At 34.2% G+C, this 16735-nt stretch overlaps 2 protein-coding genes across 12 annotated transcripts; both read right to left on the reverse strand.

Moving 5' to 3' along the window:
* Positions 1–71: 71 nt before the first annotated feature.
* Positions 72–4895, reverse strand: LOC110823655 (2-oxoglutarate (2OG) and Fe(II)-dependent oxygenase superfamily protein). 10 transcript variants are annotated; one of them, XM_088214014.1, is made up of 8 exons: positions 4678–4893; positions 4448–4574; positions 4053–4128; positions 2769–2845; positions 2459–2550; positions 1883–1969; positions 1212–1580; positions 72–587 (listed from the first exon to the last, which is right to left on the reverse strand). In XM_088214014.1, the coding sequence occupies exons 1-8, from the start codon at positions 4744–4746 to the stop codon at positions 264–266; spliced, it is 1221 nt and encodes a 406-aa protein (XP_088070140.1). In that variant the 5' UTR covers positions 4747–4893; the 3' UTR covers positions 72–263. The 10 variants fall into 10 exon arrangements, with proteins under 10 accessions (XP_088070140.1, XP_088070136.1, XP_088070139.1 ...); XM_088214010.1 differs by having other exon boundaries at positions 2724–2845; XM_088214013.1 differs by having other exon boundaries at positions 2459–2554; positions 2773–2845; positions 4678–4892.
* Positions 4896–5653: 758 nt separating this feature from the next.
* On the reverse strand, positions 5654–14249 carry LOC110823617 (hydroxyproline-rich glycoprotein family protein). Of its 2 annotated transcripts, none has more exons than XM_022054038.2 (9): positions 14121–14249; positions 12895–13630; positions 11851–11964; positions 11377–11474; positions 11130–11247; positions 7548–7667; positions 7344–7456; positions 7105–7259; positions 5654–6720 (listed from the first exon to the last, which is right to left on the reverse strand). In XM_022054038.2, exons 2-9 carry the CDS (start codon positions 13475–13477, stop codon positions 5988–5990), a joined length of 2034 nt encoding a protein of 677 aa, XP_021909730.2. In that variant the 5' UTR covers positions 13478–13630; positions 14121–14249; the 3' UTR covers positions 5654–5987. The 2 variants fall into 2 exon arrangements, with proteins under 2 accessions (XP_021909730.2, XP_021909729.2); XM_022054037.2 differs by lacking the exon at positions 14121–14249 and adding an exon at positions 13746–14074.
* Positions 14250–16735: the final 2486 nt, after the last annotated feature.

Below are 16735 nucleotides of genomic sequence, written 5' to 3' on the forward strand. Positions count from 1 at the left end.
CATAACAACATAGTTCTATCCCAATCTTAAGTTACCAAAGATTTTTCAAATATAATTGAGTGATTAGTTAGTTAAGTTTAGAAGCTTTCTGAGTATTGAATTAAACCCGAATTCCTTGTTTACAGTTCCCTGTAGCTTGCCGAATGGAATGTGAGAAAATTTAACCTAAATAAGAGCTGCGAAGATTAAAAACTGGCAAAAGACAGAAGAAACCAAACACTCCAAAGCCATTAGTAACTTGTGGATAAAAGAGGCAAGATTGATCAGAGGGGGAGCCTGTAAATAGCTTGTTGAGTTCTCCAGTGTGGCATACTCGATACCATCTCTTCGCATAACTTGCATGTATAATTCTCCCATTCAGTGATTGCAGCCGAAAATTCAGCCCAATCAAAGTAATGCTTCCCATTCCCGTTTCCCCTTGCATAGCCAAATACAATTTCTGCCAATCCTTCGTCTTTAACAAAATATGATGTCAGGGCATGAACTCTCTCCAGTTGTGATTGTGATAATGGCACAACTTTTCGCGACTCCATTTTACCTTTGCAAGTATGAAGTTTACAAACTTTCCAACAGTAAAACTGCACCACCTGCGAACACAAAAAAATGACTCGGGTTACCACAGAGAAAGAAAAACGATAAAAGGTGTTTGCATTTTCTTTTTTACACCGGTAAGAGATGGTAATCCAACTGAATTAACACAAGAGAAAAGCACTGGAATGGAATCAAGGAGCTTTAACCACTGCCGAATAGAATCATCTTCCATTATTCCAAAATAACAACAATTATTTTTCAATAATTTCAGCAGAATTCTGCATGAAGAATTCCTCAATTCCCCGTACTAGCCAATGTGAGAAGAATGCCCCCGCTACTTAGCACCAGGGATGCAGTTGAAAATTTCTTCTTTAAAATTCTTTGGCTGATGCAGATGTGATTTTAAAAGCATATAGTCACTTTTCAAGACCGTTCTGCCAGCTCAAACAATACATTATCAATCGGGTTAGCTGAACCATCTAAATCATGAAAGATTTTATTCCCAGATTCAATTGTAATCAAGTCTACATTATGAAAAAAAAAAGGGGGGGTAAAAGACGAGAAAAGACATAGATACAACCTACTGAACTGAAATAGCCTTAGAAATCAAAACTACCTATTTTAAGCGAAAATAAAATTACATGTTAACAAGTTAAGTGGACTATTGGATGGTAGACTACCTGCAGCATATGCAAAATGTTGTCAAAGTCCTGGTTGAATAACTCATCTCCTTTCGCTAATTGAACCGGCTCTGTAAGTAAATCTGAGATATCTGAAAAACAGCTCCTATCTTGAGGACAATATAGATCATAACCAAGAACATGCATTCTTGCCAAACGAATATCAAATCCCGATTCCTGATAAGTAGCTTGGTCAGGAGAAAACCAGTACATATTACTGGATGCAGGAAGTGGTAGACATGAAGAAAGCAAATCATTTGAGTTACGCGGTGAGCATTGCGAGAGAAGAGAAACGAGTTTAACATCCTCATTGTGACAAGCATCACGACTGAACCAGAGAGTAAGTGTCAGTCTTTCCCCATCTGTTATCTGCCAAAAGATCCATAAACTGAGGAAGAAAAGAATCATAAACAGGGCTCAGCACTACAAATCATGATGCTAACAGACAAGACCACATTTCTCAGAGTCAGAGCACATTGTCACAGAATTAACAAAAAAGCAGATTTCTTTGTTACTTAGGTAGGTTCAAGGGGAATCTTCTGGTCAAAGGGGAAATGTAGTTGGTATCAGATCAATTATTCTATATAAACAAGGCATAAAACCAAAAAAAGGAGAGAGCAAGGGAAAATGACACAGGCAAAGAGAGAGAGAGAGAGAGAACTTCATTGCACCTCATCAACACAGTGAATATTTCGGCTGTCAGCAGTGTACATGATGACATCCTGATGTATAATAACGAAGTGAGTAGAAATGAAATCCTAAAATAAGGACAGACAAGTAAGCAGCTGCAAGCCATATGTGCAAAAAGAGTAAGCATCATACTTCTTGCTACCCTATGACGCACAATCAAAACCTATACAACTACTGTTGAGCAAATACGAGAAAACCCCAGAAACACTATGACAACAATTTCAACCAAATACATGATGGATCCTCATGTAATTTACATAGATGGACACACATGCACACACAGGCATGAACCTGTGCACGCCCACCCTTCACCACCTTCGTACACATGTGCATGCAAGAAATATATATACACATACAGTACATAAATTTAAGAGAATCACATATCCTGTAGTATCTTTATCCTCATTTGTATTAGTCAAGGATACTAACACAGTATATATAGCTCTTTTCTTCCAGAATTCCATCCTTAGATAAAATCATGAATATACTCTTTCATATAAATAGTTCAAATAAAGAACAAATACGCCTAAATAAAACAAAGAAACAGCTCGACTTACTCCAGCCAAGGGAGTAACAGTTGTTGGTTCCCCGTCCTGGAAGTGAAAAAGCCCGCCTTCGAAATCCCTTCCGTAGTTATTCAAATAACAGACTGCCTTTGGTCAATAGAAGTAACTGTGTTATGTAAGGCAATTTAAGTTCTGACAAAGCAATAGAGATAACTCAACAGTTAAAACTCCAGGGGAGGGAATTTCTTCATAAGAGAGGAAAGAAAAGAATAGCTATGTGAAAATTAGCCACAAGATACATGATATACACACTGACATATGATAAATATACATATGAGCTCAGTGACTGCAAGTTGCATACGCACTGCAAAGTCCCGTTGTTTGAGATAGGGCCTGTTGTCATCACTATGCCAGCCAATGCTTGCTCCTCTGCACCAGCTGATTTAAACTAGAGAATATCATCATATTTACGAATAATAGAGCTGTACAGACATGCACGAATAAAAAAAAAAAGACTAAAACAAGTGTCCATCACAATATCAAAAAAAAATTCAGATCAAGAATGATCAGTGAAACTCACAATATTCTCCATGTGACAGATCAAAATGAAACTACATGATGAGATAGTATGGCTCTCTGATGACAGGAAAGAGAAACAAGCAACAATAGGATAATATGAGAATAAAAAGTAATGGACAAGGAAAAAAAAGTTGTTCTATATTGTTTGAATTTCTGAGTTAAATTAGGGAGTAATAGGCAGTGAAGGTCTGTTTGGAAGGTATCCCCCCCCCCCTCTTCCCCCAACATGCACCCCGGCTAAAAAAAACAGGAAGAGGGAAGAAACAAAAGCAGAGAAGACACTTTCAACATCCAAAACCAGCAAATTAGAGCCCCCTATATATGGTACAGTATTCTCTTACTTTGATGGAGATTCAAGCTGGGTTATCAGAAAAAGACAATATGAGAAGAAAATGCTATATGATCATCAATCACACTTTTTGTGTTAAATAGCTTTAAGTTTAACACTCTTCCTTCCTTTACACATCTATTACAAATTCATAAATCACTTCAGGGATTTTTTTATTATTTTATTCACAATTTAATTGTCAAGTGTATACCCATTATGCACAAAAGAAAAGACAAAACAAAAATGGGCGGTTCTTATATTTTCATCGTAGAACAATTCTGTTATGCTCATAAGCAAGGCTATCTAGCAAACTGCACGACCACCCAAAAAACTAGTTTAAAAACAAAATTTATCTTCTTTTGCCGATATGTTATCCATTTCCTTGGGAGTAGAAATTCAAAAGTTACAAACAGTTTAAGCAATATACTCCAACCTTTCTCCACCAAACTTCTCAGATCCCGCTAATAAAACAAGGATAAAAAATTAATTATCTGACCATCAGAAGATATATTATCTACCACAACTTCTGATAATTCTTACCTGTTTAACAACAATTATCATGTTCGTAATGCGTCGTAAGAACATGGCATATAGCGAACGACTCATTGATCCATTTCTGACTAATTCAGATGGTGATAACTCAAGCATATAAAAGTATGTTCTAATACAAGACTAATGTAAAAATTAGGATTAGATAGGAAATGGACCAAATGGTAACTTTGAAGTCAAAAAATTAACCTGATTAAGCCAGTGAATTCGATGCATAGCTCATATTCGCACCCGAAAAACTCCTCTAGTTTCTCCTTCAACCTCTCTGTCATTTCCAACCAAGAAAACAATCCATTTGAAACCAAAGTAAATAACAGTACTATTACATTAGGAAATCTTTCTAAGATTAATAAATTAATCCAAAAAGGCTTTAATCTCCGACGGCTTAGCAAAATATAAAAGAACAAAAGAATTTCTCGTACTGGTAATCGAATACCGATTCCCTTTAGGGATCCATCCATATATTTTAAAAGAAGACAAAAAAGTTTGTGCCCTAGTCTCTCAATTACTTAAAACTTTCCCGGGAACCGAATAGGCTTATCATCAAAAGTAAATAAAAGAGGGAAGTCAGATGGAGAATAAACCTCGGATAGGAAGAAAAGGAATAATGAGATGGGCAGAGTTTGTGGCAATGAGATGGGAGAGGGTAGTTGAGAAGACGTTCGGCCGGTAGCCGACGGTACTGCAACTCTTATGTATGAACTCCAGCTCCTGTGCAAAAGCAGAAGAAGAAAAAGACAGCAAATCGAGAAAGAGTTAGGCATGAAAGCATCTGGAAATGGATAGTTGATGAAATTGAAGATTGAGGAGTAACCTCGCATTCTCTCTGTGATAGAAAACTGAGGAGAATAAGCCTGGGATGCTCTCCGCCTCCGCCTGCCATTTCAATTTTGTTTTTCTTTGATAATCAGAGGATGGGTTTAAACCCCAAACACCCTCTTCATCTGGAAACATCCATGTCTGGTACAGCACAGAAGTCTAGTCATCTATCGTACTGAAAAGAAGAAGTTGTTTTAGCTAAAAATAAACTTTAATGATCATACCTATACAGTCTTTAAAGAAACTGAACAAAAAAAAAAATTAATTGACTCAATTGATCCAACAAACTAAATAATTTCAATTAGTTTGGTTAATAAAACTAATTCAATTAATTTGGTGTAAGATTTCTGTAACCAAAAATTAGTCTGAAATTAATCAACTTCTAATAATGAATATATTTATTAATTTTATAGTTTATTTTTTGCATATTTTAATATTACTTTTATCATTAATAATTTTATCAATTAATTAACTTCTATTTAAAATCAAATAATTAAGATAAACAAACACTAATAAATTATTAGAAAAAACAAACACTTAAAGAATATTAGTAGTTTAAATAATTTTAATCATTAATACTTTATAATATATCTTTTATTAAAACAATTTTAGTCACTATAAAAAAAGATAAACTATATTTCATAATCAAGTAATCATTTTTCTCTTTTTTTCCTTTTTTTATTAAATAGAGGAAGATTAGGATAAAAATTTAACATGGATATAAATACAAAGATGAGCTCCCTATATTTGACTGCAGCAATTCTATGGTTATAAACATCAGGACCAAAAGCTTAACCTGCTGTTGGTTAATTACTCAAGATTCTAATATTCAATTTCATGCGCTAATAACATGGATTCTCAATAAATAAATCAATCAATTTGACAGGGAAAAAGAGAGTTGAATCGTTTGGATGGAAAAGCAAAAGCCAGTAGTAAGTTTTTAGTGGGTTAGAAACAAGTTGGAAAGCAGAGAAGAAGAAAAGGGTAATGTTAAATTAAGAATGTTGAGTATTTGAGACTAAGGTAAGAGTTCATATAATGAGACAACAAAAAAAAGTAAAGAACAAAAAAAAAGGAAGCAGAGAACACAAAGGGTTTGCAAAGATAATCCCCCTCCCCTTCGTTCCCCCAGAACCAGTAGTGTATCAAATGTCAAAACACTTTTAGCATTCGCCGCTCTTTACATTTCTTTTCAACTCACTCACATCTGCAGCCTACTACCTCTTTTCTCCTGTGATAACTTTGTCCTCTCTTTCTCTCTCTCTCTCTCTCTCTCTCTCTCTCTCTCTCTCTCTCTTTCTGTGTCTAAACTGCACTAGCCGGTTTGCTTGCTGTCATACTCTCGACACTCGGCTGTTGTTCTTCCTTAATTCCAACTCTCACACTGTGTGTTCCATCTATTTTTCCGTTACAGTCTTGCCTCGAACCCTTCCCATCTGACTTACCTTTTGGAGAAACACCATTGGCATGACCAGGTTTACCAGACCCATTTTCCTTTTCCGGAAGAGGCACTGTGTCTGTATTCATGTTCGTTTCTCCACTACCAGTCATCAACTGTTGAGGCGAGGATGCATTACCAGAGCCTTGTGGAGGAAGGAAAACTCCAGTGCCCGGAACAGGAAGGCGAGGAGCATGGTGCCTAGGAGGAGGTGCTGGCCAGCTGGTTGAACCAGGAGGAATAGGAACTGCTGCCGGAAAAGGCATTGCTGGTGCAACAGGAGCTGTCACAAACAGGGGCTGGACACCATTTGGCGGTGGTATCTGTGGCCGAATTGATGGGGCTGGTAAAACCCCAGTTGTTGGAATAGGTACATAATGCTTGGGGCCTGCAGGGTGACGAATTTGATTGGCCGACCTGCTGGGTGGAGTACCCCAATGAGACAATGGGGCTATTGCAGGTGATGCAAGCCGCTGCGCCTCACCTGCTGGTTTTCTGGGTTGAGACTTGGTGAAAGTCACAAGTATCCTTTGCTTCCGGATAGAGTTAATCGCATGTTTGGCAAAGTCTGCAGATTTTCCTTGCACGACAAGGAGCGATCTGCATTCAAAGTATTAAAAATTAAACAAGGAAAAAGAAAACCAAAATGTACTAGCCTGGAAAAGTAGATGCTAATCAAGATCCTTTTGAAATTGCATATCACTAATGAAGCAGCCTAATCTACTTAAGATGTTAAATTACCATGATAGGATCTCTATATATAGTCAGGGGGCCTCATGAAAATATGTGGCCAAGACCTGAATGTGAAGTCTAAAAAGGCCTGAACTTAAGCAGTTTGAAATCGATGCATATATAGATCTAGATAACAATCATGCACAATAATCACAAGCCTATTAATCCCAAACAACTATTCTTATGTTTGGCTTCCAGGACCTATGTTCAAATCTTATCAAATTTCCTTTACTGAGAGAAAAAGAGTAGTACCCTGGTGGAAGAGAAAGCTTGAGAGAGCCTTTATAATCACCAGGATGATCACTTCCAATCAGTCTCCCAAAAGTCATATCACAGTCTGACAAAAAAAAGATGCAAACAGGCCTTCCAAGCCAAGGAGGGCACATGTGAGGCTGTGAGTGATCCCCCTACAGATAACCAAAAGAAACATAAGCCCATTAATGCTTGCAAATTTTATTGGAAATTATGAACACTGTAACGATCATAGCAACCTCATTATAGAAATCAATCATGCAAGAGTCTGGCTTCACGTTTGTAATTTGCATGCTAACCAAACGTTCAATAACATCTTGCAACAAGGGAGGAATAGGTTCCATCTTTCGATCTGCAAAAACATAATAATATTAGTTACTGAAAAGTAAAAAAAAAAATCTGCCATACACATAAAAAGAAGTTATTCACATTAGAGAACATGCCTTTGGAAGTCCCTGCGGCATTTTCATCGTCCAGAGGTACTTCTGCTGTTGGAAAACCTAATTGAATCATCTCTCTTCCATGTCCTTTCATTGGCCTCTTTAAAACCACATATGTCTGACCTGCTTATGAAGCATGTTTTTGGAAATTACTAAAGTCACCCAGATTAATTTTCATAGTACATCATAAATAAGGAGGTAGTAATTGATAAGTTACTAAAGCTGTGTGCAATAGATAAAGCAGTCAGAATACCAAAATGCTGAATGGTGTTTATATGCACGAGCTAAAGAAATTGATTTTTAGAAGCAAAGCAAGGAACGCAATATTTTACTAACTGCAATATTAGCAAACAGAGACTTTTGAAGTCTTTTAAGAGGATAACTTTTCATTTTCATGAACATGTAGCAGTAACCCCACAGCAAAATATCATTAAAATTCACATAAAGTGACAACTAATTTTAAACGAGAAATAGGGTGCAATCAACAGAAAAGCCATTCATTCCAATTTCTATTTTCTCAACCAAAGAGACAGAGATGGTAGTCCACAAGTTCTATCAGCATTTTCCAGAAAAAAATCTAATTTTTTTAAAATAGAGACTAATTAATTTTTAAAAAATTAAAGAAAAAAAAACTAATTGCTTATGGATAGGAGTGTAGACATTTCCTTCATTGAAGTTAAGGCTGTTATAAAACTTTTCTATAAGAAAGGAAAAGTTTTTCTTACAGAAAGAGTATTGCTAAAAAAATTCTCTCAGAAATCCAAATATATATTAAAAAAATTAGTAGTGGCGATGGTGGTACTGTGTAGTATGGGAGCTTTTGGCTTATAAGAGAAAGAGCAGTTAAATTTTATCAAGAACAAGATTTGGAAGCCACTCTATACAGCTAGTCATTAAGAAAGCTATAGAATGAAAACAGCTTCCATAACATATATTTTACACAGATGCAGGTGGCAGTATGCTCAAGATTTTTTTTTTCAGGATTGCGTTCTTCAACCTTGAGAATTTGTAAGTTTTACCAGCATAAGTACACTACAACGACCTTTTTTTTTAAATACACTACAACACCTGTTTTTTTCCTCCCTACTACGTGGAGGGCCAGGAAAATTAGTGAAAGCTGGAGCAATCAACATAAATGCGAGGATGGTAAAACTACAATTAAACACACAATTACAAGAACGATTAAACCCTCATTCCCCCTTCTAATTTCCAGACAGTGTGGAGAGAAATAAACTTAAGAGCTTTGAAGGAGGAGCTTTTTCCTTCACAAAAGCTCAAGAATTTTTATTAAGAAATCTATTTTTCAGTTAATAGTAATCATAGGGTCAAAGAGATGTAGTAGACATGTTGCATCCAATAGCCATAGACTGTGTGCTAATAGAATATCCATTCTTATTGGAGAATCGCAGTCCCACTGACTTAGACTGGCTAAAATATCTTCCTTATGTTAGTAAATAATACAACAGAGAGAGGAAAAAAAAACGCACTCTCCTTATTTACTAGTATATCACATATGAATCGAATCAAGGTTACTTACACTTTATTACGCCAAACAACGACAATGGAAAAAGACCTACCCCAGAAATTTAACCTCATTGGAATATCATCAACTTAAGTCAATTAAAAAGTGACTCACATTGTACACGGGTTCGCCCCCTTGGCATCTCTTTAATATATTGTCTTTACTTTTATCTCCAAAAAAAAAGAATTGACTCACATTAAACTTAACAATCAGGATCAGTCGTGAAGAAAGGCACCATTCATCACCTAAACCTCTGGTTACGTTGCTGTAAAATAACATAAATAATATACTGAAAAGAAATAAATTGTTGATATCCAACTTATTATAAGCAATTTTCTCATGGCATCACTTACACCACTCTGTACCAAAAAGCATGGTTAAGTATCATCTAGGCCTCGCTTGATCCAGCAAGCCTAGGACTTAGTTTACTAGTATATTGACATGGATCTGGTGATTAAGTTGGCTTCCTCACAGCAAGGTATTACAATTTTGAAAAAAGGAATATTTTGTGTCAGCTAAATTCCCTTAATTTGGGTAGTCACAACGGATTAATACCTGATCTAGTCTTTTTCTCATCAAGAAGAAAAAAAAGTATCATCCAAACCTCTTTTGCATCACCATAGACCAGAACCTAAGGTCTATCCTATAGAATTGTATTTAACAACAAAGGAACTTGGACCATATACAATCATATGATCATTTATTAATTAAATCACTTCATCGCTAGAACTCCACCCTCCAACATAATAAGTCAGATTATGTTTCCCAGTAATCTTACTTCAGATCTGAGTTGATAGAAAATCATTGTTTCTCTAGTTATTGAGAGAAAAGCTAAGGTCTGTCCTTATTGATTAAGGTCTATCATATAGAATTGTCTCATCCAAGAAGAAAAAACAAAGTATCATCCAAGCCTCTTTCACATCACCATAGACCAGAACCCAAGGTCTATCCTATAGAATTGTATTTAACAACAAAGGAACTTGGCCCATATACAATCATATGATCATTTATTAATTAAATCACTTCATCACTAGAACTCCACCCTCCAACATAATAAGTCAGATTATGTTTCCCAGAAATCTTACTTCAGGTCTGAGTCAATAGAAAGTCATTAGTTTCTCTGGTTATCAAGAGAGAAGCTCTCAAACTCAGATGCTACACCACTTTAACTTGGCCATGCTTTAGAAGAACCAGATTTTCCAGATTACACTAAGAATGTACCTAAAGCGACCGGCCAAAACTTAGGTGCATCTTTAAGGAATTATTTTTGAAAAAGTAATCAGTATATAGTTGATGAAATAATAACCTGCTAATCATCAGAACAACATAAACTTCTAATAACCCAGCAAGAGCAATATTTTGCATGGGTTATAATACCGAAATATTTTGTTGCTGAACAGGAAAAAAGGTCACTGAAAAGCACCAAAGGATTGAAACCATGAATAAAAGAAACATACAAAAGAAAGTCAGTTCAAAATATCTAAAAGTTCCCTATGTCATCTCCCCACAGAGAGGATGACCCTTGAAAAGACACACAAGGCCTGATGCCAGTGATCTCTAAGCATGTAAACCCAACATGTTGAGCCCTTAAAACCACTGCCTGCAATATATGATATAGCTGCCTATTCAACCCAGGAGGTGCCAAGAACTAACAAGATAAAAAAAAAAAACAGTCCTCCATGAGTGAAAAATATCAGGACACAGATATATTACCAGATACTTTGTACTAGCAGTTAGTCTCCAAATTCATATAGTTCCAACAGCAGATCAAGTTTTAAGAATTTGACTCAATAGAGTTTGGATGACTTAAGCTTTTAAAATATTTGATTGGAAATAATGCTGCATAAACCACATTTTCATTATCAAAGAATAATGCTGTTCATTATTTCATTAGATTATTCATCCAGTAATAAACAAACCACAGGAACCAATGAACACCCCGATGACCTGTAGAGAAGTTAACCAAAGGAAAAAAGTGAAAGAGGAGGAGAAAGGTTTTTCCTTCAGATTTAAATAAACGCTGTTCTTTAAGATTTAAGGAAAGAAAGTTTGAGCAAACTTGCCTTGAAATTGTCCTCTCTTTCCCGCAGCTCTTAAATCATTGACCAGTGAAACCAGATTTGAAACTTCATTGCTGTCACACAGTTTTTCGTACAATTTCAATCCGTCAACGACATTAACCTGAGAAAAAAGAGGAACTTTTGGAATAAGAGGAACATGAACTGAGGTACTTCATCAGGATGTAGCTATCAAACCAAAACAAATTTTCTTATTAGAAAAAAACCTCAAAGAAGTGAACAAGGATGCTACCATCTTTCCATCGAATATCTCGTTGATAACAAAAGTCTTAGGAATACTGTTGAGAGTCTGCTTCTCATTCATTTTTGGAACAGAGCTTAAGTCATTCTCTGGCAAAACATCGTAGGAGAAAAATAAATTATCAAAACATAAGATGAACTAAATAAGCTTTAAACTAAATATACCTTACCAAAAGATTATACATTAAGAAACGGAAAGGGGATTTTATTTCTTTTCAATATAAAATGGTAATGGCCAATTAGATCATGATAATCCATGTTGACTCTAAAACTTTATGGAGTACATTTCCCCAAAAGGAATGGAAAGAGTATCTGAAAAATAAGCCATTCGCTTTCACGTTTAAAAGGATGTATCCAACAACCTATCCTCTATAGGACATTCACACAACTTCCTAAACCAATCTAATCCCTCACCTGCCCTACACCTGAAAAAAGGCTATATGAAAAGGTAAAAAAGATGGCATACCTTTCAAGCTGGAGATGCAGCCCTGGTTCACTGCTTCATTGCATTCTGAATTACCAACTGCAGACCCTTCTGAATTTTTCAAACTCCCATCAGGAGAAGGTTTTGCAATAACATCTGCTCCATAACCCAAAAAAATGAATAAAAATTCCTTTCACGTGAATTCTAATCACAGTAGGATTTTTCAATCGAGTATATCTTACTAGATTTCTGACAAAAATTCTTATCTTTCTGTGTGGTACATATAAGGAAAAATTCAAATTTAGATGCAGTACTTTCAAGAACTTGGCAAGTAGAAAGAAAAGAAAATTAGAAAATGCATAAACAAAATCTTCATGTACGAGTACAATGCAACTAGGCAGAATCAGTCCTATATCTTGGGAAAGAATGAAATTCATTATCCTCTGTGAGAATAAAGAAGAAAGATTCAACAATCGTCTCCAACCTTCTGCACGAAAAAAAAGTGTCATGAACTGTTTTTAGAAGAAAAAGTGTCATAAAATTGAAGATAAGCATATGTGTGTGATAGTGTCATTTGGCAGACTAAAGGACTTCATAATTCATCTACAATTCACTTGTAACATAAGGAAGAATGTGTTTTTGTGATTGCACAAAAATATTTGTTTATGACCAGGGCGAACTTCGATATGTTAGGCACGAATATCCTTGAAACAGGACAAATAAGATTATTCCAAATAGAAAGATTCATCTAAACAAGATGGCAGCAATAATGCAACTTTCTTTATCAGCCTCATATTAAGTTAGAAGGAAAATAATTGCTTTTCTACTATCACATGCATGCAGGTCAAAGAAATACGCAATAAGGAAACATAATAACTTACAAACTAGCTTCCCAAACAACAGCATCAGCATCAGACTTTCTAGAGCATAAATTTTACTTCATCAATTAATTAAACTAGAAAGATTGTTATCGTAACAAGCCGCAAAAATAATTGCTGCTCCACCCACGAGTTTGGCATATACTACTATGTGTGATAAAGATAGCACATTGAACAAACTCACACAATATCCAAGTTCAAGGGTTACCTTTCTTATCATCTGTAACAGCAAGACCTTTATCCTCAATCTTACTAACATTGTCAACCAATTTAACTCCTTCACACTTCTCTCCCCCATGTTCCAGACCCGTCGAATTCCCATCATGGCCATGAGTCTCTGCAACTGAATTATGCATTTCCTTAACTGCTTCACTCCTCTGTCCTTGCTTAAACCCCAACCCAGATCGCCTAAACTCCTTTCCCACCATTTTTGACTGATCAGAAGGCCTCTGTTGCCTCCTCCAGGCAACCTGCTGCAAGGTGTACATCACCTCCGCCACAGAGAAGTACTGCTGCAAGTGAAGCACGGGGGTCCAATTAACCCTTCTCTGTTGAATGGCCGCCACAACCATGTCATACTCACCGGGGTCGCCGACCGCGCGCAGGTGTTGGCAGAGCGAGTCGATGATTGCGTTGGCGGCAGCAAATTCCCCGCGCAGCCATGAGATAAACCCATCGCGCTCGTCCGCGAACCACTGACGAGGGTGGTGCTGGTGGATCTCACCGCCACCACCGGCGCCAGGAAACTGCATTTTGTCTGACAGAACCACATTTCCCGATGGCATTGCCATAGAGAAGACGCAACAATCAGGAACTCGTCAACCCACTACCACATATAATTCATAGCTCCCAACAAAATCTCTCAGATCTAGATAAACCCACCACGGCCCGAAAACTCAAATCCCACTAAACCCGATCACCAAACAAGAACACAAACAATCAACCTGCATAAGACACCATTCAAATAAATCCAACAGTAAATACCGCCACACCAAGAAACTGAACTGAAATGTCAACAGAACTAAAGCTCAAAATTGATTCAACAGAAGCACAACACACCAGTAAAGTAAAATAAACGAACAAAATTCTGGTTAATGAAGCTGAGAAAAAGCCAAGACATACAAAAAAAAAATCAGAGGATTAAGCAAATGGGAAGAATTCGTTAAATTATTAGATAGCTATAAAAATGTTCAGATCTGAAAGTGGGTCGTCTTCTAAAGAAGAGTACAGTAATATGTGGGCACGACGTGAAGATGGGGAGGTTGAATAAAAGGGTTAAGAGAGAGAGATCTAGGGTTTGTGGGTATGTAATGAACAAGGAGTAGTGTGTGTTGTGTGTGATGAGTGAAGGTGAAGAAAATGGCTTATTGATCACGCATGTGTACAATAAGACGCGTTTCAATGGTGACTAATACAAACAAAACTATTACTTACAGTTGCGAAGTACCAAAGCACCCTCCCTCCTCTTCTCTTCTTCTGTTATGAATTGAAATCAGGCTTTAAGGTCTCTAATCTCGTGGGAGATGAGTATGGACCGAACCCAATACGGAATATTCGGGGCCTTCTGGTAATCTCACTCGAATTTATTTGGTAAGTAATATTTTCCATGTAGAAGGTGTTTGTGGGAATTGGGATAGAATTTCCACGTTGGTGAGTGTGGCGGGTAAGTTGTTTTGGAAAAATCTAATTTTTCTTTTATGATGCTCCTAAATTAGGGTTTTTTCTAAGTAAATTAGGTTAAATCCGCCATAAATGTGAGATTTTTGCTTTCATGTTTATCCAAGTTTTTGGTTTCCTTATTTTTAATTTCATTGCTATCTAGAATTATATGTAATTGTATTATTTTCTTATTTCTTTCAAAGTTTAGTATTTGTGATTTCTTTTATTAATCGATTTGTTTAAAGAAATCTTTTGCTAAATTTTATTGTAGAAAAATAAATATAATATTTATATTTTAAAATTAATTATTCACATCATATAATCTAAATTAAAATATTTTTAAGATATAAGTATATTTTATTAGATTCTTTTATTACTATATATATTAAATTGAATTAAATTTTATGTCCGACATGGAATATGATTTAAAATCTTTGAGTTCATTATGATTCATTTTTGTTAATGAATAAATTTTTTATCTATTTTGTGTTTTGATTTTTTCACTTCTAATTTATTTTTTGTTATTTTGCTTCTAAGATTTTGAATATTTAAAATTTTAATTATTTTTGTTTTAAACTTGTACATATGATTTTTTTTTTCAATGGCAGATATGTTCAAACATCATTTAAAAACTAACAGTATTCGATTAAAATAATAAATGTATAAAAATTAAAAATATTAAATTCATATTTAAAAATTATATGCATTAAATATATAAAATAATCAAATTATAATATATTAAACTGTACCTATATTCTTTTTTACTATTCGTACAATAAATAAAAATATTTATTTTATTTTATTTTAATGTTATTTTATATTTACAATATTTTAAAATCAAATAAATTTTATAAAAATACCAAAAATATATATTTGAAAAACATTTTGATACAAATATTAAATATATCTTTGGTATATAGCCTTACCTTATAAATAATTTATATGTATACATTATAAGTATAATATTTAAAGAAATCATAGGTACTATACTTATATTGAAAATGAAACAAAAGATTCTTTGGAAACAACAACAACCTTTCACGATATTTTTTAGAGGAATGTTGATTTTAAATAACTCTTAAAATTTTTAACATTAAAATTAATTTTACTCGAAAATAGAACAAACAATGGGAGCAACAAAAAAGAAATAAATCGTTAATATTTTTATTTATTTTATTTAAATATTAAAATAAATAAAGGAGATGAAAATATTTAAATTTGTATGATTATTTATGAGAAAATTTTAATTTACGTAAAAAATATAATTTAATATTTTAATTGTACTATTTTATTTTTCTTTATATTTACTTAAATTAAAATTTAAAATGAACGAGAAATTGAGGATGAATTTCAACCTTATTTTCTTTCTCTCTGAAAAAAGAAAAGAATTTTCAAACAAAGATGTCACTATAGAAAAAATGCGTGCAAAACGAATCCAAGCAATTGTTATTCTCATTATCACAAATATCACATTCAATTGATGCTTAATGGAAACAAAATTCACGTTATTGTTGACACATTATGAGTTATAGTTGAAAATAACGTAATAGATGACAATGATTGAAAAATATAATTACCTAAATTGATATAAATTTTTAAATATTTTGTTCCCCAATTAAGATTTACCAAATAAAAACTCAAGTTGAATTAATAAATTATTGAACGAATCTCTTCTATCTATAAATCGTATTAATTAATCTCAAAGTATCATTAAGTTAATTTGAAAATTAGGCCTCTAATCTTTTAAAATTCACTGCTTGTTTATATTTGTTGGAGATACATTTCAAATTAGTTGTGTTTGCTTAAGAAAATCATGCACTTTGTATATTGTCATTGGTAGGAATAGTATCGTAATTAATTCTCTAACCTAACCCCATATGCCCCATTTAGTACAAATAGTTAGATTATATTTAATGGAGCATGGAACATGTGTAGATAAAAAAAAAAATGTTTCATATGTATGCATGGTCAATGTATAAGTAGGTATAGATATAGTCTTTACCTACACATTAGCAATAACTTTATTGTATGACTATTATAGGGAGTGAATGACATGTATGAGATAGGTGGTGGGTTAAAAATAATATGTGAGGTGAAGGTATACACTTGTAATTATCATGCTTATAGAGTTACTACAAATAAAAGGAATTGCATAACAAACAAGATAGGGGAAAAAAAAAACATGCTTGCTCTATAGTTATCATACTCGATAAAAAAATCATGTTGTTACTATTTACTATCTTCGATCTTTTAAAAAATTTAAAAACTTATTTAATAATCCATTTTGATGGATTTTAATTAAATTTACTATTTTTTTATTTTTTTTAAATATCTTAAAATTTTAAATTCTACACTATAATAATAAATAGTTATAACCCTAACATACATTA

The sequence above is a fragment of the Carica papaya genome, chromosome 2, assembly GCF_054855325.1.
Source record: "Carica papaya isolate Zhongbai chromosome 2, ASM5485532v1, whole genome shotgun sequence".
In the NCBI taxonomy this organism is placed as follows: domain Eukaryota; kingdom Viridiplantae; phylum Streptophyta; class Magnoliopsida; order Brassicales; family Caricaceae; genus Carica; species Carica papaya.